Genomic DNA, 27,350 nt, shown 5'->3' on the forward strand with positions numbered 1-27,350 from the left:
CGCCGCCGCGCTCCCTTCCCGCCGCCCCCGGCCCGCAGGTAGGCGCGGCGCTGCGGCCGCCCCCGGCCCGCCGCCATGTTAGGAACCGGCGTCGGCGGCCGCCGCTCCGCGAGGGGGTGGGGAAGAAAGGGGGGGGGGGGGGGAGCGTCCGTTAGGAACGGCCGCGGGCGGGGGGAGCGGGGCTGGCGCGCGGCGGCAGCCGCAGCGCGCATGCGGGAGCGGCGGGCCCGGCACGGTCGGTGCCGCGGCCCCGCCGCTGCCCCACGGGCCGCTCGCTGCCGCCGGCGCCCCCGCCCGCCGCCTGGCAGTACTGCGGCCGGGCCGCGCCGCGCGGCCTCCGGCGGCCCCGAACAAAGCCCCGCGGCCCGGGCCGCCGGCGCCCCGCGACTCCCCTTGCTGCGCCGGGAAGGGCCGGCTCCGGCGGCGGTGCGCGGCCTGCACGGCCTGCGCCGCGCCGTGCCGTCCTCCCCGCGCTGCGGGGTAGGGGCGGGCCGGGTGCCCCCTCCACTGGCCGCCCCGTGGGCACTGCCCGGCGCTTGCTGAGGGCAGGGAGAGAGGCTTCTTCTTGGCTCCTCGGTGTTTCGGCACGTAACACGTGTTTTCAGGGGTGACCCCAGCTAAAAGCACGCTTCGTCCCTGCTAGCGCTTCTGGCTCCAGTTTGAGGTCCCAGAGTCGGCATCTTTCCTCCCCGGCCCCCAAAAACGTCCACTCGGAAGCAAAACAGCGTGTGAATAACGTGCGTGCCTTCTTAGCGTCTCTGAAGGCCGTTAGTCTCAAAAACTGCTGGTTTTGATGTTTATCTGGGATTACGAATTAATGACTTGAGCATTAACAATACTGACAGTGGAAGCACCGTTTGACTCCACTCTCTCCACTCAGTTTCACTTTCATATAATTTAGGCTGTGGTTGCAAATCATGCTGCAGGGATTTTCTTCTTCTTTCTCTGCTGTGGTGGAATAATAACCTACTGTGTTTTTTATATACATATTTTGTTTCCAGAGTCAAATTAATGAGATCTAAAGTTCACCTATGCTGAAAATAAGCAAAAGTTAAAAAGAACTTTCTGGGAACCTGAAGAACTACTTTGTTCCAATAAATGAAGCATTTATGCTGTAGAAAGAAAGCTGAAAAATCCTTCTTTCAAACATGTGGCTTTTTTCCTTTCCACGAAGCATACCTTTGGGAAAAAAGTATCTGATACTGTTTTAAACAATTGAATGGTCTTTATTCTTTTCACTCAGCTTTGAATTCTTCAGGTTTTTTGAACTATCAGTGGAGTAGGTGGTCCTGACTTCCTAGAGTAAGATAAGTACAGAGCAACTCTTGTTGAAAACCTAAGTCTCTTAGAGCAGTCTGTGTAGTTTTTGTGCCTCAGAAGAGGAAAAGGGAGTGTTTTCTGATGCTTCTTTATAAAGAATCTCTTGATCCAGTGGTTTAATCTTCCTGAATTTTGAAACATGTTAATACATTGAAAACTTTAATAAAGTTAAAATCATACACTATTTTTTCAAAATGTAGTGAAACATATACTAAGATTTTTAATGTACTACTGAGAAATCACTGAACTTCTGTCTTGAATTTAATCAAAAAATACACAAAATGATTCATTACTGAATTACATGGAATAATTAAGTTTGAGTGAGGATACTGGCACTTGAGCCTTGTCCAGGTGTTTGTTCAGTGGTAACCCGATATCCGTACTTTTACATTGTGCACTAGGTAAGAAGATGAAATCTGAACAGCAAATTCAAGAGTTTTGATCATTTCCTAATGATTCTGGTGAGGCTTGCAATGTCACAAGCCTTTTTTGTATGTTTGGTTTAGAGAATCTATCTGAAGTTACTGTGTATTGAAATCTTCAGTTTCCAGTGTTTTGCACATATCTAGGTGTTACATATATCCCACCGCTAAATGATGGGAAGACTAAGAGAAATTCCAAACTGCATCCTTAAAATGTGAATAGCCACGTTCCTAAAAGTAAAAACTGAAAACCAAGGAGGAGGGAAGAAGAGTCAGTCTTTGAGGCTCCAACCTAAATTAAGGATCCAGGGTATTATGATCCATGCAACTGAAATATGAATGCCACCTGGTTTATTCAGGACTACACTTAAATGAAAATGCTCATTAATTTGGTGTGAGATAAAGAAGTACGTATTGTGTACAACACTTGTCTGTGACTTGCACATATCCCTGCTGAGAGTTTTGGTGAATACAAAGATATTTTGTAATCTAATACTTGACAGTGTTCTGGGTAGCTCAGCAAATCTGGGGGAGAAGCTGTTGTAGGGAAAGCTGCAAAGAAATTATTTCCATTCAGTTTATTTGTTAACTTATGAGTGTATTTTTATAGCCTCAGTGGTGCTGGCATTCTTCCTCAGTGCTCTAATCAATGAGTCTTGAAAACAAAAGCAAATACCTGATAGTATTTCTGAACTAATTTAGTTTTGCAAGTGTATAAGTACCATATTGTGTAGTCATAACTTAAACAAGAAAGTTTTTGTTTTGAGCACTAAAACAGTCAAACAGTTCCTTGATTCTTCTCTGCAGCTAGAATACATCTCTACAACCTCATGCAAGACTTCAGCTGGGAAAGAATGTGATTTTATCCCAGCTCTGGAAATGCCTGGAGGCAGACTTAGATTCACTGATTAGTCAGAAAGCTTTTTAATCACTTACCAAATCAGAATACAGAAGTGTTCTGTTTTGGTTTGGTTTTTTTTTTTTTTAAAAAAGTGAAATTGGTTCTCTGTTATACTGATTAACTCTCTAATATGGTCTGTCTTTGGATCACTATGTATATGACCTGTTTATTTCTAAAAAATAGTCGTGGTATGTTCTGTGATTATTTTTATTTTTTTTTTTAATCAAAGTTTTGGTGCCTGTGAGGCTATTCATCTCCAAAACTGATGTGAATGAATAGTGATTGTCTCCTCGCTTTGACAAGTGCACGAACATACAGTCATTATTACCAGAGCTTCCAGTCTAAGATCCTACATCATTCTGCAGTGACTCTGTTTTTGGCAGGCCCCTTCTGTTGAACCAAGTCTTAATTGCTTTATGGAGCTTTTTGTAGGTTCTGGAGCCTATGTGCCTCCATCTTACTGTGGAGTTGGAGCTCTGAAGGTAGTGACAAGGAGTGGGCTTACAAGTAGTAGAAAGGAGTGCATGGAAGCCATAGAGGTAATCATGTTTATGGAGCGGTCAGTACGCATGACAGCAGTTATTCTTTATGTTCCTGGCTGTTTTTATTTTCCCTTTCTAAAAATATACTTTTTTTGCCTCCTCTACTCTTTCTGTACTGTTTCTTGGGCCCTTTTTCACTTGTGTCTGTAAAGGAATAAATGCACTGGTTTTCATGCACTTTTTACGAAAAGGATGCTTAAATTTATTAAATTATATAATGAGCAGAAATAGGAAATCATCTTTTACAGTGCTCTTTTCTGCATTCAAATGTTGAAAACTATGTAAGTTCTTTTAAGATTCTTAATTGCTAAACTAGTCATTTTAATTCCCCATTTATAAATAAATCTTTCGTATGCAGTACTTCTCTGTTCTGCAGCAATTCTCTGTTACAGTAACTTCAGATCTCAGATTATTATGTGCCCCTCTGATCAAGCAAGTCACTGAGATGAAGCTGAACATAATCCTAAGAAATTAAACTCTTCCAGTTGTTCTGCAAGGCCTGAAACAGATTGTCTAATCTGCGCACAAAAAAAGCACATGCATCAAGTGTGCCAGGTGCTGCTTAAATTTTTGAGGTCATGACCTTTGAAGATCAGTTGGTTTCTCGCATGTGAAACAGCAGTATTAAATAACCACTCTGAAATGGTGATACTTGAAATGGGTGATAATCTGCATTTTCTCTAAGGCTGCTAGACAATTCCTCCTTTGCCTTTGGAAAAAACAGTGGCCATTTCTGTATTGTCCAAGTTAAAGTAATCCCATAGACTTCAAATACGTTACACTCAGTCATTCAGTGGCTAGATAACATCTGCTTCTAATTTCCTTGCAAGTTCTTGTTTTTACTACCATTGTTTCTCGGAGCAGCATGGGGAGCTGTCTGTCTAAATTTTTCACTTGAACTTCCAAATCTCTTCTGTTGATAATCTCTTTGCCATGATATGTTGGAGACAGTTTTGCCAAGGAGCATATGAATTCTTCCATAGCATAATAGATTGTTGCACTGAGTGTAACACATAAGGGAGGAGAAGAAAAATCTGTAGATTTTTATCCAAAGAGCAAGGATTGTGGATGTGAAACTTCTTTTGAGACTTTTTTCCCAAGGGTGTACAGTCTTCAAAAGCCTTGTGTTGTTGCAAACGGAGGGTATGTTTTTCAGCTTGCAGATTATTTTATGTTTCTACCATAACTGAGTTTGTTTGATTAAATTCAATGTGTCTTGAGTAATTTTGGTTTTGAAGTGAAAGTGAAACTGACTAGAAAGTGAAAACAGTTACTCTTCATTTTTGAGACTTCTAAAAATAGTGGAAGAGGAATGGGTAAAAGATGAGTTGTTCTAAGAAGAAGATTAATATTAAAGCTATAATATGTATGCACTGGTTAAAAAAAAAAAAACTGAGAGTGGTAGAAGGAATAGGGAGCTGGGGAATTATTTTCAGCCTACTGGTGTTCCATAAAAGGTGGTAGTCTAAGGTTACTCTGTTCAGCACGATCAATGTATCCCAATAATTCACTGAATGGAAACTGTTTTCAGGAACAAAATTAATATTTATGTAGAGCAAGAATTCTATAAGTTTTATAGAAAAGAGTTTATAATCAGTTTTACACAAAAAGAAAAACCTTCTCTAGTGTTCGAAAATTAGCCTAATTTTGGCCTTTATTTGGCAGCAGTGTGTTCTGTAGGTTTCAAATTTCTTATTTTTGTTGTCTGCCTTTACAGAAAACTCTTGCAATTTGTAGATATAAAATGGTTTTTTTCATTGTCTGCATTTGTCTGGAAATCTAGTAACATTTTGACTTTCAACTTATTTCAAGATTGCTTTGTATTACATATTTTCAAATCTTAATATGGCCAAATTTCTGTCTAAAGATCTTAAAAATGTATATCTGAAAGCCTGTCTGTTCCCAGTATAGCTGAAATTACATGAAGAACAATTAGCGTAACACTTTGAACTCAGCTAAATCATGTCTGGATCTTCAGACAGCTTTGTTCGGTCATACTCATCTTGTTGCTGTGACTCAGTTGATGGCACACTCGCTTAAAAGCTGGCATGGGTCCGTGGGAACCTGTCTCTATCAGATACTGACATGAAATCTTTCAGAAATGATCAATGCAAGAAATGCTATCTTAGAATCACATATTAAACCTGACCATGTGGAAGTTAAATGTTCTTTGGTATGACTTTTTTAGAGCTCTTCCCCCACCTTGTTTTCTTGTTGCATTCATCTGAGCTTAAAGAACGGGGATGGTTAGGAGTACAGTACAACAGCAATTGCAAGGTGACAGTGATGTGATAAATAGTGATTTTTGAGGGTAACTTAGAAACTTAGTTTTTGTAAGTACCCCACTCAAATACCTAACTAGGTGTAGGCAGGGCTAGCACACCAACTGCTAACGTTTATTCTGTCTTCATCCTACAATTGTCTTACTGTCCCACTTCATGCTTTTTCATAAGATTGTCCCTCTTTCTTTGTCTCGTTCCTCCCCCCCCATCTTTCCTGTTTTTATTTTTCCCTTCTTTCTTCGATGGGTGTTTGCAGCAGCAGCACAGCGTGGTTATGTAAAACCTCTGTGTGTGGGGGGGGTCGAAACGTGGCATGTAATCAGGTTCTCTGCAGCCCAGGTCCCTGCCGGACTGGGATGTGATGGGTTTTGTTCTCTGCTAATCTCTCCAGAGCAGCAGACAATGAACTGCCAATTGAAAATTGTGACAAGAGGATTAGTGAGCATCTGTTCAAACAGAAGGGGTATTTTTGAAGAGTGGAGAACTTTCCTGATTTAGTGAAAGCTTGAATAGTGCAGATCCTTGCATTGACACCAGGATGCACGGTGCCTTTCCTGACCATGTGGCTGTCTGCTGAATCACTGTCAGGGTCTGGTTTGTAAAGCCCTCTGGAATATCTTGATTTCATGAAGAACCTAGTAAGTTCAGTTTCAAACCATTCTTTAAGTGTGTGAATGAACTAGAAGGAAATTTATATGTAAAAATGGAAGGAGTAAGGATTAACTCGTAAAATTGTCATAAAGTACTTTGAAGATTACTGTGAGATAAAACATGGTACCCAAGGTGAATATTAGTGTTTCTCTCATGTTTGAACTCAAGAGAGTCTTGGGTTTTTTTACAATATAGTTCTTAAATGCTTTCTATTCAGGTGTTCTTTAGTGTGGTCAGCCTGTCCTGGATATCTCACTTAGAATTTGCCTCATCTGCTCTCCCTATATTCTTGATTTACTGTTTTCCTCTGAAGCTTTCTGCAGTGCTTTTCTGTCTTCCGCCTCAGATACTTTTAAACTTCTTTTCATCCCCATGTTTCTCAATCTCTTATTCTTAATCAAATGTTACACAATTAAGCTTGCTTTAAGTGGCTCCAGTGAGTGTGGATCTTAAAAGCATAGCTGAAATAGGAGTTCAGCTGTACTGATAACAGAATACGTAGCAAACTGTATAAAGCAGTTACTTTTCAAAGATGGAGTTCTGTGTGGGTATTGTCCTTTATGTATCTCTCATAGAATCCATTATTTTTCTACAGAAATGCATAATTTTGTAACGCACTGCTACCGAGAAAGAAAAAACAAGTGCTTGTCAACTTTGAAGCAGCGCAAACTTTACGTGCTGTTGAAAGAGGGCTCTGGATTGAGTAGGCAGTTGGAATAGAGATATGCTCATAACCTTGACCTTTTCTGTTTCCAGTACAAGAGAAATTGCCTTCTGCAGAACTGGTCTCCAAGTAAAAATCCTTGCTTTTGTTTTGTCCTTTCCATTTCTCCCCAAACGTACCTGTTCTCTTAGAAGCCGATTTCATCTGGAGCTATGCAATTTGTGCCTGTTTCTTTTTCAAGTGATTATGTGTTTTATGTGCATCTGAGCGGCAGTGCTGGAGAAGCCAAACTGCTGTGCAGAGATTTGAAAGGGCTTTACCGCATCGGGAACCCAAGAACAGCGTATTCCTGGTGGAATGTTTTCATGTGTGTTGAATTGCTTTAATTTCTGTGTGTCTATCCCAAGGTTGAAAGAGTATGGGGAGACATATTACAGTTTATTTCTGCTCTGCACTAAAAAAAAAACCAAAAAAAAAAACCCAAAAAACCAACCAAAAACATTTTATGAAATATATCCATTGCACCATAAACTATACTGTGGATATTAATACACTGTTTACTTAAAACTTGAAGTAACTGCAGTTGAACCAAATATTTAAATATGAGGTTAGTATTTTACACGAGGCAGATATCTATCTCTTAAGAGTATTGTTTTAGAATCTTTAACTACCACATGTGGTCATGGTATCAAAATGTTAGACCTGAACCAAGGAAGAAGCAGTATGCTGGTAAGAGACACGGACACTGCTGTCCTGCAGGGCTGGCTGGGGGTGTAGTGCCATCTCCTGACTCACCTAGTGTCTCTTTCTGCAGTAGGGTTTTCCTTGGGTCTCCCATCCCAGTACTAAGCCTGACCTTGTTTAGCTTGAGGTCTGAGAGTGCAGGCTGATGTCATGGCTGCAGTATAACTGAGTAAAGAATCACTTCCTAAGTGCTGTATCCGTATAACTGCAATTTGAGCAAGAGGTCTTGTTTACTTCCTGCAAAATTTAAAACTTATTTTTCTTGTTCACATCTGTCTTCACATCGGTAATTTGAATTTTACTGCATAAAGATTGAATATTATGTTTGGTCTTATTTACCAGATCTTACAGCAGAAACTTTTTGCCCAAACTTCAGTTACTTTTAACTTCCTTGCGTCCTATTCTGTGGTGGTATAGGTTTCATTTTCAAATATGTATTGTATGCCAAAGTCATCTTGGATTCTATGGGCTTAAGTTTTTTGTGGTCTTCTCATAGACACAGTACAGTAATGTAGGATATAAACAAAACCATTAACCAGAGATCAAGGCTTATATGCTAGTAAACTTTAGATGCTTTCAGACATCCCAAACTTCTGAAATTCACTTGTCTTCGGTGTGAAAGTAGCTTTTTGTAGAAGAGGAGTAGTATGTATAGGAAACACGACTGTATTTTTATCTGAAATAATATATGTAGGTTCTGGGTACCTCTTGAATCTGTTAAGTTATGTAATAAAAGCCTTGTAAGATTGAGATCTTTAATGTTTTTAGATCAACATGATGCATAAGTTTAAAACTGCATCTGTTTAAAGGGATTTATGACTAAAACTGCTTGTTTTTCTACAGAATTGTCTGGTGTTTCTCAGCTTGAAGAAGATCTGCAGTCATTATTGATCCTCTTTCTTGGCGTTACCATTTTTGAAGTGAAGTTTGCCTAGCTTTCTAGTGTGAGCTCTCTTTTCAGCCATCTTATAAAAAAAGAACAATTTTTTTTTGATCCGTAAAGTAGACAAGCTATAGTTCTACAATGTCCAAGTCATTCCAGCAGTCATCTCTGAGTAGGGATTCACAAGGTCATGGGCGTGACCTCTCTGCAGGAATAGGCCTTCTTGCTGCTGCTACCCAGTCTTTAAATATGCCAGCATCTCTTGGAAGGATGAACCAGGGTACTGCACGCCTTGCTAGCTTAATGAATCTTGGAATGAGTTCTTCATTGAACCAACAAGGATCTCATAGTGCACTGTCTTCTGGTAGTACCTCTTCCCATAATTTGCAGTCTATATTTAACATTGGAAGTAGAGGTCCACTCCCTTTGTCTTCTCAGCACCGTGGAGATGCAGACCAGGCCACTAACATTTTGGCCAGCTTTGGTCTGTCTGCTAGAGACTTAGATGAACTGAGTCGCTATCCCGAGGACAAGATTACTCCTGAAAACTTGCCTCAGATCCTTCTACAACTTAAAAGGAGGAGAGCTGAAGAAGGTTATGGTAGAGATGGCAGATCATCCACACGGGAACCACCGTACAGAGTACCTAGGGATGATTGGGAAGAAAAAAGGCATTTTAGAAGAGATAGCTTTGATGATCGTGGTCCTAGTCTCAACCCAGTGGTTGACTATGACCATGGAAGTCGTTCTCAAGAATCTGGTTATTATGACAGAATGGATTATGAAGATGACAGATTAAGAGATGGAGAAAGGTGTAGGGATGAATCTTTTTATGGTGAGACTTCGCATAACTATCATAAATTTGACAGTGAGTATGACAGAATGGGTCGTGGTCCTGGTCCCGAGAGATCTCTCTTTGAGAAAAAGAGAGGTGCTCCTCCAAATAGCAATATTGAAGACTTCCATGGATTCTTACCGAAGGGTTATCCCCATCTGTGCTCTATATGTGATATGCCAGTTCATTCTAATAAGGTGAGTTATGCACCAGATACTTCTATTTTCTTTTACGTTGTAGTATCTGTTCTGTTTTTACCTATTTCTTTAATTATTTCTATAGCCTGGTTGCTTTTGAAATGATCTGAAAGTTGGTTTGAGAGTGAAAAAGGCACTTTGTTTATTTACAAAGGTAATTGTTAACAAACACTGTAAACCAGGGCTTTACATTAATGTATTTTGTTTGCCCAGATTGCTTAACTTCAAGTCAAACAGCTATCATCTACTGGGATATCTTATTTATATTTTACATCTACATGTTCTCTTAACCACAAACATCTGGCATTCAAGCAGTTTTTGGGTGGGTTTTTTTATTTTTTGTTGGTTTGGGTGTTGTTTTTTTTTTTTTTTGCAGTGTATCTACTGTGCTATTCAGGAAGCTAGTTTCAGCTCTCCTCCACATCTGTCTTGATTGCTGATTTATATGTAGTTAAGATGCATTCTTGCACAGTTCTGCTTTTTCCCTGTCCAAAGGGAAGGAGTTAATGTAGAGCCCTGGAACTTATTTGCAAAAGTAAAAAACACGTTTTAGATTAGCTCATTCTTGCCTTTTTAATTTCACTTTAACACTCTATCTCATACTATGGCTGAAATTTGTCGTCATTTTTCTCCTTTTTCACAACTTTCTTAGACACTTCAGACTCACTTTTTATTGTCACATGTTGCATCTATCCCTGTAGACGCTCCGAGCAATCAGTCTGCTGTTGCAGTGTCCTGCTCTGTGTTCCTAGTAGTGCTCTTTACTTGGCTCGCCAGTAGAGTGGATCTTCGGGTATATTCGGTTATGCTGAGACTTCCCTCTTAGTTTATTCATGAGTAGTCAACTCTCTGCAAAGGTAGCAGGTTACTCAAAATGGCCTGTTTATTCAGACATTATTTTCAGAGCCTTCTCACTTTCAGCTTTTCCAATTTTACTCATCTTGCTGATTTTCAGTATACTAGGCAATTTAATTGGCTAATTGGCTAATACAGTGCCCTCTTGTCACAATTAGTGGCTAATTAGCTTGAAGGCCTTCAATTGAAACTGTAATACGTGCTATTACTGTAAAATTGATACAATGTGGAATTGCTGTTACTAACCATTTCTTTACAGTTACCTCTCAAAAAGCGCTGCTTCTGTACATCTAATCTCTTTGAAACATGAGAATTATTCTGTCCCTGAAAGGAAATGATCAAACCAGTTTTAGAGCATACGCTGTATGACTCCAGCTGATCTGACAGTTTATGAACTTGTGTTGCTTTAATTATTTTTTTATATAAAATAAGCACAGTAATCCGGGTTTCTTGTCTCCTATATTTGACGTTTATTTTCATAAAAGGTTTTAAGTGTTAACACTTTAGATGCCATGCTCAGTTCTGTAAAAGGACTTCATTTGGTTAGATTGAAAACATAAACTTCTGAGGCCCTTGAAGATGGCAACCAGTAATCCTGTAAGTAGGGTTCTTTTTAGTACTTTATTTTAAAGCCTCATGGTTCTTGGTTTGCTTTGGTGTGAAGATCTGTTGAAAGGATATCCAACATGAAATATCTTTCCAGGTATGAAAAATACCGAATTCTTTTGACAGCACAACTTCAGTGGCTGACTTCTTCTGTAACATGTAGAACCATCATTTTTTTTAGGAATATGCTTTGAGTTAAACTGTTAGTACACCATAAAATATTTGAGATTGGATCATCCGTTTCTTATGGCTCAAGTTTGGGCTTTGTTTCTAATTTCAAAAATCATGTCACTGCAAGAATTTTTCTCTTTCTCTCCTTTTTTCCTCTGCTTTGCATACCTAACAGTTACAGAATTTCTTACCTTGTGTATCCCACAAAACTGAATCAAGTGGAACTTAACTTCTAAAGTAATCTGATCTGAACCGAAATTTATGGAAAGCAGAAAGGGAATGCTTTTCTTAGCTGGGACAATGTAAACTTACTACTGCAGTATCAAAATCTCATTTTCCCCACCTCCAAATAAAAATACAGAAGATTTTTTTAAAAAGCCTATGATAAAGCAATGTGTATTTTAAGCCCGAGCCAGTGGTTAAACACCCTCAGTGTAACTTAAAACAGAGGACTAGTCTGCCAGCTTTTCTTTTTTAGCAATGTTCTTAATTGCTTCTTTAATTTGATGTGTACATATTTTAAGACCCAGTTTGTTTTCTTTCTAATTGTAAGGTAGACTGTGCCCCAGTTTTTTTAGGCATTTTGTCAATCCTGATCCCTTTATCAAGGAATGAGGTGTTAGATGTGGAGGGATTGTTTTCCCTGCCAAAGAAAAAGGCTGATGCAACATGAGCAGATGAATTTGGAGGTTAAACACTTGAAACAGTGATATATCTCAAAGGAAAAACATGGCGGTGTCCCCAGTAGAGGGCTATCTAAAATTAGGTGCTTAAGTTTGGCCTAATTTTTGAAGAACAGCATGTCCTCTTGCTTGCATCAATTGAGGCAAAAGGTAATCTGGGTTTTAAGAAACTCAGTTCAGATTTTCTCCATGTTAACTTTGGGCATTCATGTTAATTAGTGTCTGTAAATATCTTGTGCCCTGAAACCTCAGAGGAGTGACGCTTCAGACTGGGTAGAGGCAGGGAGCAAAGGGCAGTCCAGATTAATAATTGTATTTAATAAAAAGTTAATAATGCAGATGAGCCATTGTTGTTCTGAAAACTTTCCCTGGGGAAAAAAAAATCCTAAGTTATATTTCAGATCTCCCTTTTTTGCCAATTTAAAAGCATTTGAAGTATAATGAGAATTAGATTTCCCAAACTTTGGCTCTAGTTTGCAGATAAATTTCTATTTCATTTTATAATATAAATTACATGTTAAGACAGCTTCAAAGCATGGTATATCTAGCAGAATCAGCCACCGAAGCTTTACAGATTGTGCACCCAAATTTAGAGGGTTTTTTAGTGTTTAAAGTACTGTTTTCTGTAGTATAGTACTAAAACTTGCTAACAAGTTTTAAACTGAAGAAGCTTTGTTTTTAAGTATTGAATGTTTTGTAGATAAGTAGGTTTCTTTGGGGTCTTTGGTGGGTTTTTTCATCCTAATTGCCAGCGTATTAATTTATCATTGCAGAGCCTGCATCTTGTGCAGTTAACAAGAAAAAGTGGTGCTCTCATTTTACATCTTGATAAAATGAATGAAGGTTTCATCTTGCTCCACATTATATTCTGTGTATCATGGAGTAATATTGTAATGTAGCTTAACAATATTACTTTATGGGAGACTTTAGATCCGGGTTTTTCTCCTTTGTGGAAAGTGCAAGGAGGGCATTTAGCATATGGAAATGCTACAGTAAGCCTCAGGAGTGTCTCACTGTATCTAGAAGGATGGCTATAGTGTGGCAGAAACTAAAAATCAGGGAAGATGAGGGATTAGGAAAAAAATCATTTGTGGGTGCTGAGCAGAAATATACCTGTAAGAAGAGACATATAAAACAGTCAGCCAATGCAGTACACGTTCACAGTTGAAAATGTAGCCGATAAAACCTTTGGTTGTTAAACTGCCCCCCAAACACCTGTAATTACTCTCCCCTTCATTTCTCTCTGAACCTAAAGCTAATTTGCCCCTTGTGTCTCTGCTGATCCCTTTGCTTACTGAGGAGCAGCAAAGTGGAAGTCAGACTGTAGCTCATAGATGTGCAGCGGTGAAACTTCAGAAGTTCTGTCACTTTACAAATGTGAATATAGCACAAACTAGTACTGTTACTTGTGAGAATGTAAGGATATGGAGATCAGATACTCTGTACTTCGATAAAGGAGGAGTCCCCATGCCCTCTCTCCTCTTGAAATAAATAACTCCCTTCGTAATCAAAAAAATCTGCGGAGAAAAAGTAGAAAGCCCTCATTCCTTTCTAGTGCCAAAGTCAGAACCAGAAGGAATTTTACCTAGCTGATTTGGTTTAATTCCATTATTCCTCCTTTGTACCATCTGGATTTAGATCTTTTTTTCCTTGATATTCCCTGCAAATGGTCATATTTTTTTTTATATGTTGCCTGTATACTTGTAGTTTGTCCTAGCTATGCACTTCATTTCTTTTAGTCTTTCCTTTCTGAATTCCTTGCAATTTCTTGGCTTCTTTATGGTTCTGAAAACTTGAGTGTTTAGTTCACATTAATCTTTAAAAGTCTGAGGAATGAAGCAGAGAGAGTGGAGGAAATTCTAAAATTACTGAAGAAAAAAAAAAGTATCTGTGTCCAGTTCCAAAAGTTGAATTCACAATGGTACGCATGTATACTGTAGCATTTATTCCCTGGTAAGCTTTGCACCTCTGAGGCAGGATCAAGCCCATAGATTGCAAGACATTTTTCATCAGACTCCTTTACACCCAGGTTAGGAGTTAAGAGGTAGGTCCAATTTCAGTGTCTCTTTAAAGCACTACAAAAAGAGATTTCATTATCTATGTATGTATCTTCGATACTTCATCTTAGAAGAGAAGATACTGCACTATACAACATTATTTTGTTAAAAATGTCTTGTCATATGTGGCTGTTAATTTTTAATTATTTACTTTGCTGCAGGAGTGGAACCATCATATCAATGGAGCGACTCACAGTCGACGTTGTCAGCTGCTGCTTGAAATGTATGAATTTGAAGTACAGTAAACATTCTTGTGGCATGAGGGCATGTACATCTAAACAATGGTCAATTATGTTGCACAAAGCAGGTTTAGAAAATGTGCTGTGCCTTGTAGGGAATAAAACCATGCAACTCGGATCATCTTCAGGACAAAAAAGGGATCTCAGTTCATACCTTGAATCATACTGACCTATATGTAATGTTTTAAAGCGTTGGGTCTTGGGAGTTGAGACTATTGTAATTTTTTACTAGTCACACCAGCTTCTCAATTTGTGTTGTAAAACAAACTGTGTGCAGGTTGTATTATAAATTGGCAGATGTGACATATACTGTAGGAAATTTCTCATTAAGAATAACACTTTTATTCTGTCAATATATACTGCTCACGTCTCTTGTAGTGGTTTTGTAGTCAGCAGTGTTACTGTGTGTTTATCTGTGTTAAGGTGTAAAGGTATGGCTGCTTGGATGAAAATGATTACAGAGGTAGAGGAGATGATATTTTTCTTACTGGTTTTTGTTTGTTTCTTTCTTTTAAGATACCCAGAATGGAATCCTGACAGTGATTCAGGACATGGAATGTAAGTAGTAATGAATTTTGAAGTATTTGTAATTTTTTTTTTATTTGAAGCAGAGAATGTTCTTAACATGTTATGTGAAACAACACACCTCCTTTTCTTCAAATGGATACCTCCCTTTGTTTTCTACTAGCTGAAGAGCAGCAGTAGAAGTAGCTAAAGTTAACTTCTCCTTGGGTGTTCTGCAGAAATTAGGGGGGTTTTTTGAGAATGAAAACTTCACCTTTTTTTTTTTGTTTAAAATTAAGGTGGTTTTCCCCCTCTTTCTAGGGGTGATCCCTTTATGTTGCAGCAATCCACAAACCCTGCACCTGGAATTCTGGGACCACCACCACCTCCATTTCACCTTGGAGGACCTCCTGTTGGGCCAAGAGGTAACATTAACAGGCACCTGCTTTTACAAGACTTAAGATTGTGCTTTTTTTTTTTCTTTCCTTGTTTTAAGTTGTTACTGGTGTTTTAGAACAACAAAACAAAACACTCAGTTTTCTGAGCGATGGAAGACTGGTACTTAGTTCCCACACTTCCACCTTTCCACCATGTGCTAACTACCAGCCACGTTACTATGGCTGGCTTTTTAACTCTGATGTCTCTTTTTTCCTGTCTAGAAGTTTTTTGCATTGTCTTCCATTTAGCTACGCATTGGTGGGTTTTTCTGTGAAACTTGCAAGAATTCAATGTCCTAAGTGCTTTTCCTGCTTAATTAATTTCAAATTAATTTGACAAATAGATTTGAATAGCAACTGAGAAATAGGAAGCTAGATCATGCAAGCCTTCTTCACAAGAAGGCAGGCTAAGAATCAGGTTCTTGCCTGAAGTTGTTACTTCCTTTGAAGTTGTTACTACCTTTTAAATAGTTCGAGTGACTAAAAAGCAAAACTAGTTAATTTACCTAGCTATCCTGACAAAGTACAAGTTTCAGACACTTTAAAGGAATTTTTAGATGATAGATGCATTCATACTTAATTTCATTAAAATAATACTGTTAATTTTTCAAAAAATCTCAAACTTGACTAGAGCTAAACTATCTGAAAGGCTTTTTTCAGGTGTTTCTTAGTAAAAAGGGCATCGTGATAGAATTGCCATTGCTTTAGAACCAGAACTAGGAGTCTTTTTCTACACCTAAACCCTCAATTGTAAAAAGAGTATTTTAGATAGATCTCGCATCTTTTTGTGTACAGAGACATCTTGCTATGGCAAATCTTACTCTAAAACAGGAGAGATTTTTTTTCAACGGGCTTTACTTATTCTGTGCTATTTCTGCACATCAGTAAGGGCAGCTCTTTCTCTACTGTTGGACTGAACACAATGATCAGGAAGGAGGACCTCAAGTTACAAGAGCTCTGAAATAAATTAACAGCCTTTTCAGACTGTAATGAAATAATTAGTTTTTAAAACATGATGTCGTTCTGGTTTAGTGTATTACAAGTGACTTGTCTCTTTACAAATTCTTAGGAGATACATGTTAATAGCAGTCTTACAGGTTGAACTAAGCTTGTTTGTTCTCTTAATTTCTTAAAGGAGCTGGAAATGGAAATATGCAAGGACCAAGACACATGCAAAAGGGCAGAGTGGTTAGTATTAAAAATCTGTTTTGTTTTTTTAAAAAACAGGTTTTTGCAAAAATGCTTTTTTGTTTGCCTTCATAAAGACAATCCATTCATTCAAAAAAATCTTAAGTGAGATTTTAGGATTTATTTGTGTGGAAATACTGAAGCTTTGGAATAAGACTGGGGTTTCGTTGTGTCAAGGACTCTACAAAATATTTGTTCCAAAACTGTACAGACCCTATTTAAACATTCTCTTATGATGAAGCTGTGGGACATGAACATACAGAAGGGCAACTTTGGCACGGCAGGCATCTTCCTCTGTGCAAATCCCTGGAGGTTCTGTGTCTTTTCTGTATGTATCTCGTTTTAGTTACTACTGAAGATTTTAAAAAGGAAGTAGAGCAGAACCTTGACAGACTGTCTTTTTAGGTTAGCTGATAAACATTTTATTTTCATGTTGTGTATGCATGCTTTTTGTTCCACAGGAAACAAGCAGAGTTGTTCACATCATGGATTTCCAGAGGGGAAAGAACTTGAGATATCAGCTGCTTCAGCTTGTCGAACCATTTGGAATAATTACAAATCACCTGATTCTAAACAAAATCAATGAGGTAAGATTAGGCCCTTTAGTACTGCTGTTGGCACTGCTTGGTGACTTCAGTATGCTTACTGTGTGAGCTTAATTTTTGTAAAAGGACTTGCTCAGCTACCAAGCAACATTACACGTGTCACCAAGGTCAGGTGCGTGAAAGGGAGACTGACTAGTATGTTTCTTTCCAGAAATGCTGTAGTGCTGCATTTTAACTTAAATACTGTTTATAAAATCCTTCTTGTTGGTTGTTCATAGCTTTCTCAAAAATACACTATGCTTGCAAATTGTTCTTGTTCTGATATTCTCTGAAAACTTACTTGATCTTAAGTTTGTATTACACAGGGTGTCATATTTTGAAATGTGGAAAAAGCCAATATCATAGAAGAGAAAAAGCAGGAAGCAGTTGAATGTTCTGAATCCAAATCTAGGTGGAATGTAAACAAACCAAATAGTTCTGTTTGTGCATCTAAATAAAGCATGTGAAATTCATGCCAAGTTCTGCAGGTCAGTTAATGTTGTAACCAGAAGGCAATTTCCATTTTTGATGCAGCTGTTTTTACAGGAAAGCAAGGAAGAGCTTGAGATTTTAAACAAAAATACTGATTTTTGAAGGAGTAGTGTTTAATTTGTTCTTACATGATTTCAGGCATTTATCGAAATGTCAACCACTGAAGATGCCCAGGCTGCAGTAGAATACTATTCAACAACACCCGCACTGGTATTTGGTAAACCAGTCAGAGTCCACTTGTCACAGAAATACAAAAGAATAAAGGTAAAACACTTCTGCTTTTTTAACATTGCCTTATTTTAATCTGGGGCAGTGAATGTTATGAGGCCATTGCATTTAAGTTATTCTTAATTTATGTACTTCTCAGCTGTGTGAACTTAATCAAGGGAGTCACCCATGTGTATTTTATGCAGTATGTACTTTAAAAATTTCATTCCCTTTTTAATTTTAGAAACCTGAGGGTAAACCTGACCAAAAAACTGAGCCGCCAAAACCAGAACTTGGTCGTGTGATTCACCTCAGTAATTTACCTCATTCAGGATACTCTGACAACGCAGTACTCAAACTGGCTGAACCATATGGAAAAATTAAGAACTACATACTCATGAGAATGAAAAGCCAGGTAACTGACCATAGGAACATACATGTGTGAAGACTTAAAACTAAGGTTTTTAACTGTGAAGAAATGACATGCCTTTAATTGGTGCATGTGTAGACTTTCTGCTCTAGCATAGATATGGAAATTATTAGAGAACTATGTAGGTGGTGTTTTGCTATCTAGCTTACTGTGAAATGTTGCTGTAATGTGAGCTGCTTTAAAAAAAAGAACAGGCCTCAGCTGTGAAGAAGGTATATTTAGCATTGAGGCTTAATTTTTTTGTTATGCAGATTTCTAGGAGTCTTGGAACTTTTTTTTAAGGCTGGAAAAAAATTACCTATGAAACATTAACATATTCCACTGTTACATAATTCTGTCATTTACCCTTTATTTTTCATTCTTTAGAACTAACCAAAAGCAGTCCTGCTGTGACTCTAAAAAAAAATGATTGAAGATGGTGCGTTGCATGTATATAGTAAAATGCTTTGGATGTGCATGTACATGTTTTCTGTAAATACACAGGAGTTAAAAAGTACTTAGTTCTAATTTTTTTTCAGCTTTGCTGTCCAAGTTTGTTGCTCCCTTGAGTTAAATAGGCAATTCGAGCACTTTTTCAGAGAGATGAGTGCTTGAATCCCCTAATGCCATACTTGTGGAATCAAAAATTACTAGAATCTATTGTACGACCCCTAGGAAGTCCTCCCTGACCTTATTTCACTGGAAAAATAAAATCCCTTGCTGTCTAAGTTGGATGCAGAAACAGCTTTCTTCTGTCTGCCAATGATACTCTAGCCCAGATGTGTATTTAAAAGCTTGTTCAGCAAACTTAATGTGTCATAGGCTTGTTTCTTGGAGGAACACCTCAAAAAGCAGGGCTTATAGACCAGCAGCTGCTGCCTTTCTGTTTCAGGCTTCTCTCAAAAAATAAAAATAAAATACTGGGATAGTGTTTTGGCTACCTTGGAATTCTCAGATAATTAAGCACCAAATAAATGAGTTTCATTGTCCAGATGCTTTTTATTTGGAGTCATATTTTACTTTATGTTGACCTTTTTTTTTCCCCCCACATTACTTAAATGCCTGTTCCATTTCAGAACTTTCTGTGGGACAGAAGGTATCAGACAGATACTACTGAATTGAAAAGCTGGGGTGTATAGAGTACTTTGGTAAATTTTAAAATGTAAGGCTAGTTTGGAGAGGACTGATATATAGCTGAACCTCATAATTTTGTTTCAGCATTTGGAAATGCTGTGTTTTAAGTTAAATAGCTTTGCCTGCAAAAGTGTTTCATAGTTGTTTTTAATGTGTGTTTTAATCTTTCCAGGCTTTCATTGAGATGGAGACCAGAGAGGATGCTTTAGCTATGGTTGAGCATTGTGCCAACAAAGCGCTTTGGTTCCAAGGCAGATGTGTGAAAGTGGATTTATCTGAAAAATACAAGAAACTGGTGTTAAGGGTAAGTAGTGATTTTAGTTTTTTAATTGTAGTTTAAAGGTGTAAAATGAAGTAGAAGACAGCTACCTTACTGAGAATTCAATGCTGCTTGTAAAATGGTAGGATTTGCTTTAGTATTTTCTGGCTACTTAAGTGCAGTTACTTATCATGAGTGTGGTGTTACGAGGCCTAGAACAAAGTAAAAGGATTTTCCTTTCAGATTAAACAACAACCAAACAACTACTAGAATTCAGATTTTAGACTAATTGGTATAAATTTTAATGAAAATTTCTCCATTTAGAACTTTCTGTAATGTGGGGGTTCTTTTCCCCACCCCCACACCCCCCCACCACCCCCCGAAAACGATCAGTGAGTAGAATCAAGCTGGGTGGCAGAACTATGTACTCATACATTGTGTGCTTAATTCTTGGCTTTTCTTTTCACAGCTGCTGGTTGGTTTGTCTGTTTTGTTGTACACTTATTCCTGTGTACAGAGCAACGACAAAATGTTACTAGGGACTCGTTTTTAAGCTTTGAAGTATTACAACAGAATGTGTTTCCTGTGTTGGATGCCATCCAAAACCCTTTTTCTTTAGCACCAGAAGGCTTTTTGATCCCTGTTGTGGATACTAACCCCAACTACCTAGATGGATAGATGTAGTCTTATGATCTATTTTTTAAAAATAAGCTTTGTCAAAACTTATGGTGTAATTGCATCTTTGCATGTGCAGCTCATATCAAGGAGGGAGGGGTTGGCTGATAGCGCTTTTGTTTTTTGGTTTTTTTTGTTTTTTTTTTTTTTTACATAACACCAGGCTAATACTCTTTCAATTATAAGACTTTCTCCATCAGACTAGGACACTAGCTAGAAAAGCAGGAGAAATCTGAACTGTCAAGCTGTCTCATAAAATACATCAGCTTTCCATTGTGGAGTATGAAGAAATCTTACTGTTGCATGTGATCAGGCACCAAAAATGAACACTTTGTGGAAAATTCAAACACTTAACCAATGCATTGAATAGTTTTCCATGTTACTACCATACAAGTGGAATTTCCTGTTCAGTAACTCTTAGATAAGTGTTTTGAGTCTTCAGAATCTTTCTATGTAGCCCACTCCTAATGATAGGGAGAAGAGTATAGCTTAAGACTGATTTGTGCCATTGCCTGCACCACGCACTATCAGTTCATGAACAAAAGAGGAATTGTATATGATTTTTCTGGAGCAGGATATCCTGTTTGTTTTTTATTGAATAACTGATAATTACTGTGAATAAAGACATGGGATTTCTAGGTTGGCATGGTCCTAATATAATAGCAGTTTATTAATTGGTTGGTAGGTGGGCATGGTAAAAGAGTACCTGTGTATTAACATAATTGGAAGTGCTTGGCTAGATTATGCTGTCTGGTGTGAATTAATGCTGCAACAGTTGTATAAATAATACTCTACTGTGACTTACAAATGTTTTTAATTTTATTTTAGATTCCAAACAAAGGAGTTGAACTGCTGAAAAAGGATAAAACTAGGTAATTTCATATTGCTAAAGAATAATGTGGTTTAAAAGAAATATGAAAATACCTTATGCAGAGTATAGAAATGATACAAAAGAAGTCAGGCAAGCTCTGAGACCAATTTGTTGTTTGTTGTGCCCTGAGATTAACTAATATGCTACCTGCCCTCTTCCTCTAATGACGGAGATTTCACAGTCTCTTCAGGCTCCTCAAGAAATCTTTTCCAGTCCTTAATTAGCCTTGCCTTCCTGCAGTTTAAACCCACGAGCAGTTGTCCTGTCTTGTAAGGACAGTTCCTCCTTGCAGCAGCCTTTTGCATATTTGAAGAATGGTATTCAAAACTTCAAGGTTTCCCTCAACCTTCCATTTTCTGAACTACAACACAATCATTTTCAGGCTTGTCTAGAAAAATATAACCTACTTTTTTTTTTTTAGTCATTTCTGGGCTCTCTTCAGGTTTGCAAGCAAGTATTCTTTGTTCTTTACAGAAAGAGAACATATTCTCCAGACAGCAAAGATTCTCCAAGTGATAAGAAGTCTAAAACAGATGCTACTCAGAAACCTGAAAGTGGCAGTGTAGAAGATAAAGCGAAAGAGGAGAAACAAGATGATGCTGCTGAGCCATCAGGCGCTAAAAGTAGTGAACAGGCAGACCAAGATGAGCCTAGCTTACTCCTTGAATCTGAAGATGAGCTGCTAGTGGATGAGGAGGAAGCAGCAGCACTGTTAGAAAGTGGCAGCTCAGCGGGAGATGATGCAGATGTTGCCAATTTAGCTGATGTGACTACTGAAGAAAAAAAGGACACAGCTGATGATGTGGCCGTAAAAACTGAGGGGAATGTTGTGGCCAATCCAGCAACAAAGAAAAAGCTTAAAAAGGTAATCATATAGCAAGGTACCTGAGTGTGGAAAACCCTGTCTAACTTAAATAGCACAGCACAGTACCTTCTATTTCAGATCTGTTTCTGTGGGTCTTTAAAACACATGCATGGCACACCTGTCTGAAGAGAAACAGGTGTTAAAGCTCCTGTGAAGAAAATGGAAGATTCCGTTGGATGCAACTTGCAAATGGAATCATTTATAAATCACTGTTTCTGTTTTGACAGAAACTGTTAGCTTGTGGGCTTCTACCCATGTCACTTCCTGGGGTTTTGCTTGCCTTTCTCTTCACCCCTTTTTTGACTAATGCTAAGCAATCAGGTACTATTTCCTCCTCAGCAGTTTCTCATGAGACCGTTAGCTACTTTTCTGAGCACAGAGCAGAACAATGACATTCAAAAAATTACTTATTTAGGACTTGAGGCTGATCTAGACTTGGACAAAGTTGTATGTACACCTACTCTTCATGTTCAGCCAGAAAGGCAGGCAAGTCCATTTGTGTTAGCCAAGGCCCATTTCCAGTTGGGGCAGGGGGGTGGGAGTAGTTTCAAGGTGTCTTCAGTCATAGGCTACCTGCTGTGAATTTCCTTTTTCTCACCAGATGATCCCACACTTACGGGTTTTTTTATGTCCCACTGGCTGCTTTTTTCCTGTTTAAATCATACTCAGTTATGTGGAGTAGCATGCAAAGTTTTAATAATGTTACTGACTTGGAATGATGTTTTTGCATAAAAGTAAGGCATGTTCCTTACTCTTACTGAATGAAGTGTGCATGGTTTTAATTTTTTGGGGGGATCCTTCTATCAGGAAGCTAGTTACATGGTGTTGGGATTAATGCTGCCAATGAAAATGGCAGTGATTATTTCTTATTATGTGGTTATCCATTATGATAAACTGCCTCAAAACCCAAACTTGTTTCCTTGAAGACCTACATGTAAAGCTAATGCTATTTCAGTACTACTCATGATTGCTGTTAAGCATGCGGAATACTGATGTCTCCATATCAGCAGGATTGTTTCCAAAAAAATCACAATTCAGACAGATTCATTGTCTTTTAATGAAGCTGGATTTTAAGAGACCTCCACAGTTTTGGTGGTTGGTGGTTTTGGGGTTGGTTTTTGTTTGCCTTTTTTTAATGGGGAAGCTTCAAGCTTTCCACTGGTTGAAAAAGAGCTCTTTTTTTTTTTTTTTCTTTTTTAATGAACTTTCATACTATTAGTGGGCACAGAGGTGTTCTGGTAAGGTTTTACCTTTTGTGCAGGCATGAATTGGAGGATCTTGTGGGACTGTCTCAAATAGAAACAAAACTTGGGCATTCCAAAAGACTTCCACTTAAAATACTCATGTTAGAAGGACTTTCAAAGTAAGAATAGAGCAAAAAGATACTGAAATTCTCAAGTTGAAGATCACATGTTGATGTGATAAAACAGTGGACCCTCATGATGCAAAAACCAAAATTTATTCTGAAATTGAATGCTTGATTTCAGGGACAGTGGAGTACATCTAAAAAGAGCTTGTTACACTTCTGCATGCTTGAGTAACACTTTGAATGAGTGAGGTAGGTCTTGAAGGAAGAATTTGAGCATTTTTCCAGGGAATTTGGAGAAGGTATTTCTTCTCTGAAACTTAAGACAGTTTGAGGGAAACATTTTAAGAATAAGCTGACATAAGGAAAACATTTTCTCAACAGCGATACGTGGGTGGTTTTCCACGGAGCATGGAAGGTTTTGTCACTCTAGATGAGGTTGGTGATGAAGAAGACTCGGATCATCAAAAACTCCGCAAGTCGGGTTTGGCAGTAAAATCTGCTGGCAAAAATGATGATAGTTTGGCAGAAATCAAGGTAGACAAGATTGAGGAGCCAGAGCAGGAAAATGAAACGTTAGAAAATGGAACCAAAACCGAAGAGAATTCGAAGGCTGAAACTGTTGAAGCTTCTGATACCACAGCAGCACAGGATACTGAGAAAAATGTCCATGAAAATACAGACACCCAGGATGAACAGGAAACAAAGAATGTCCAAGAGAAATCTCTTGTTCCAGATGAATTTAGGATTGGGCCATACCAGCCAAACATTCCTGTTGGTAAGGCTGTTTCCATTTCTTTTCAAATATGTTTCTCTGCATTGCAGTAGCATTTCTCATTTCATTTGCCTTTTATTTCTGGCAACACATTGCCTCTGAGCCTTTCATTTTAGGGCTTCCCACTCTTCTACCCTTCCTCTCCTCCCCTAACCCTAGTTTTTTTTTTTTTCCCCCCTTATTTTCATACAGTTCTCCATAACACTTTCCTTAGGCAGGAATTAAATTGGAAGAGGTATATTGTAGCAACACAAATTCAATTAATAGCACAAATCACGTAGTGGTAATAGTTTAGATTCATACTAAATACTCAGAACTCAGAAACTGATCACGGAACGTTGTTAGTTCTTTTGAAGGAACCGATAAAATGGGCCCTTAATCTGAAAGGTTGATTTTAAATTTAAAAAAAAAAAAAAAGCCTGCACATACTTAGTTATTACTAGGCCCCGGTTTGACTAAACTAAAACAAGGGCTTTTAAAGATAAAGCAGCTTTTAATGTAAAGTGAATTACGGTTTTAAGATTTAGCTGAAATGACATATGACATTAAAAGAAATGATGTAGAGTAGATCTCTTAGTTTATTCTGTGGTGTTTACTTCTCTAGGTGTGAATTATGTGGTACCCAAAACAGGGTTTTATTGCAAATTGTGTTCCCTGTTCTACACAAATGAAGATGTTGCAAAAAAGACCCATTGCAGCAGCCTTCCTCATTATCAAAAGTTGAAGGTAAGGCAAAAACTTGTTCATTTTAAATGGCGTGATTCTTTCCTGGGGAATAGATCTGAACGAGACTGGACTGAGGGAAAAAAAAACCCAAAGCTTTCAGGCAGTGGAAATTGGCTTATTCTATAACTTTTAACTCAAGCTAGACCTCTCCAAAACTTCATCTTTTGAAAATAATACACAGGATACACATTTTAAAGATGGGCTCCAGCATATTTTTTTTTTGTAAATTTGGATTAAAGAGGGCATTCCAATTGGAGTAAAGGCCAGGCTTAGAAGTAGTGGTGCAGAGTAAATACAGATGACTCAAATCCCTTCCAGTTGTCACTTTGAGAGTATTTTTAATCTGTCAACAGAGCTTAAGCTGAAGTTTTTATATATTTTTTAAAAAAAGCCATTATTTGCAACTTCTGATTTTGTGAGCATGTTTTACAATTTCTAATTGGATTAGGTATCACATGATTGCATGGCATGAATGATAATGCTGCTGCTGCATCTTTGTGTACTGTGAGCTGCTTTTAAATACCACCTCCAAGGAAGGGAAATCCTAAATGAAATTCTAATAATAATGTAGTGTTCACATAAATTGATTTCATACCAGTTGATTACTGAGCTGAAAACAAATCCCGGGGTTTCCATAGAAAAGAAGAAGGTGGCATCTCAGACTCAAAGGGTTTGCTTTTTCCTGTGCAATAATAGGGAACCCTAAACAAATATAGGGCCCTGGAAGGCAGATGGCACATATAGATGTCACAAAGCAAACAACATTATCAAGGAGTAGATCAGAAAATCAATTACCATGCAGAATCTTCTATTAAGAAAAAAACCCACCTCATCCATCACCCATAGCTTTTTTTTCTTTTTTTTCCATTGAGGTACCTGATTATGGGACTTGATGTAAAAGGGGAAGTGGGGGAAATAATCCCAATTTATTAACTTTATCATCTACTTAAATGAAACATGATGTGACTTGCTTTTTCCATGGCACAAATGACTAGTGAGCTGCTCTTGAATGACCTTGTAACACTGGTGTGGTTTTAGAATCAGGGAAGGAAGGGGGGGAAATGCAGGTTTTGTTTCACAATGGCAAGGCACTTCTTTAGCTGGGAGTCTCGTTCACTTTGAGAGCAGTAAAAGTAAATAAACAGATGAATTGATATTGTTAGCAAATGTCATCAAAGTGATAACAAATTCCCAAAACTTCCAAAATAACCCTTCTTTAGGGAGGGGAGATGTTTTCTCCCTGGCTTTATAGATGGCAAATTCTGACCAGGTAAGTGGCGCAACTGTTGTCACAAGTGCATGACAAAATGGAAAGTACTTCTCTTGGCTTGCCAGCCTGTTGGGAAGGCATTAACGGCAGGGACAGGTAAATACTTGCAGAGGCTGCCATTTGGTGTTTACTGGTGGTGAGCTGTGTGTTTGGTGACATAATGATAATGTGGTGCTTCAGAGGAGCTCCACTTCAGTATATGGAGAAGTGCCAGTCTTGTTAGTTATGACCTTTGCAGTTAATATTCACAGATTTTACAACTTGAAAATTGGATTTATGTTTCTATTATTGATGTTGTGACTGTGAGAAACTCTTAAATATATCCAAAATATGGTTGCTTTCTTTTAACAGAAAATTCTGGATAAAATGGCAGAAGACCACAGGCAAAAGAAGGAAGCTTAGAAGGAAGGAGGGATGTAAGGAAAACAGTGGCTTTGTTTTTAATGTTAATCTTTTTTAAAAGCAGTACAAGTAGTAGATGGAAATACTGTATTCTTTTCTGTTTTAGTGAAATACAGTAGGCATTATAGGTCTGTTCATGTGTTAAATGTTGTAGCAAAAAGCATATGCAGTTAAGTTAATGACAAATTTTGTTCTTAATGTGAGAATGGCAACAAGTTTTCGTTTTGACACTTCAAGCTATTAAAGAAAAAAGTCTTGCATCCTTGTGGAAAGCTCATCTATGGGAAGAAAACTTCATTTAACTGAAATTTACTATTTTCAAGCTTCAGAAATTGTCTTTCAATTCCATTCTCAATAAAAAATAAAAAGTAACACTGTATTTTTATTTTATCTAGAACATTCCATATTTCAGCCTGAGCCTAGCAGATATTTAATTTGGAGTTAAGGCTGTCATTGCATTTCACTTTTGGAAAGTCTTTAAATGTAAGTTGCATTTTTAAATGTTGAATTGCAGTTTCTTTTAATGTCACTGCTGTTATATAGCAAATAGGAAAATTAGCGATTAGTCAGCTTTACAACTTTGTTATTTTTTTTTCCTAAGCTCTTGATAGACTTTCCTATTCAGCTATTCTGTGTATTTTTAGTGAAAAGTAAATGCCCATTCTCCTCTGAGCAGTATTATTTCCTTGAGCTCTTCCTGCTTTTACTTGAATCTTGTAGCTGTCGTACATCTCTAGTATATTCAAAAGCAGCATTTGAGTCCTGAAATGTAAAAAGGTATCTTTATATTCTTCATATGTAATTTTTTCATACCTGCATTTTAAAACCATTTTTGTTAAAATCTGGTTTTGTCAAGAATCTTTAGAACTGTGCTCTTAATGTACCTGCACATGTGATATGTGAACAGGAATTTGCATGTGTAACCTGTGTTTATCTGTAGTTTTTGTTATTTACTGCTTATTTGTGAATTCAGGTTACTAAAGTGATTTACCAATAAACAAAGCTAGGCAACAGTAATTTGTTATAGATGTTTGGGCATGTTAACCAATGTGTGTACTGACTCTTTTACTCCTGTGTTCATACCACACTGAGGCTCCAGCTCTCTTTTAAAAATTTGCATGTTTTAACACCTGTGATTTAGCAGCTTACTGCATAACTTTTCTTTCTCTTTCCTAAAACCTCTTTCGTTTCCAA

The 27,350-nt window shown here is 37.9% G+C and overlaps 1 protein-coding gene across 4 annotated transcripts; it reads left to right on the plus strand.

Moving 5' to 3' along the window:
• On the plus strand, positions 1-27,195 carry MATR3 (matrin 3). 4 transcript variants are annotated; one of them, XM_075715892.1, is made up of 15 exons: positions 1-38; positions 8,370-9,441; positions 13,975-14,036; positions 14,569-14,610; positions 14,878-14,981; positions 16,129-16,181; positions 16,643-16,768; positions 17,396-17,521; positions 17,709-17,879; positions 19,180-19,311; positions 20,770-20,813; positions 21,287-21,677; positions 23,368-23,761; positions 24,363-24,484; positions 26,106-27,195. In XM_075715892.1, the coding sequence occupies exons 2-15, from the start codon at positions 8,551-8,553 to the stop codon at positions 26,154-26,156; spliced, it is 2,709 nt and encodes a 902-aa protein (XP_075572007.1). In that variant the 5' UTR covers positions 1-38; positions 8,370-8,550; the 3' UTR covers positions 26,157-27,195. The 4 variants fall into 4 exon arrangements, with proteins under 4 accessions (XP_075572007.1, XP_075572011.1, XP_075572008.1 ...); XM_075715893.1 differs by lacking the exon at positions 1-38 and adding an exon at positions 641-737; XM_075715896.1 differs by lacking the exon at positions 8,370-9,441 and having other exon boundaries at positions 10-38; positions 26,106-27,194.
• The last annotated feature ends 155 nt before the right edge of the window (positions 27,196-27,350 follow it).

Source organism: Pelecanus crispus, chromosome 8 (assembly GCF_030463565.1).
Source record: "Pelecanus crispus isolate bPelCri1 chromosome 8, bPelCri1.pri, whole genome shotgun sequence".
NCBI classification, from domain to species: Eukaryota; Metazoa; Chordata; class Aves; order Pelecaniformes; family Pelecanidae; genus Pelecanus; species Pelecanus crispus.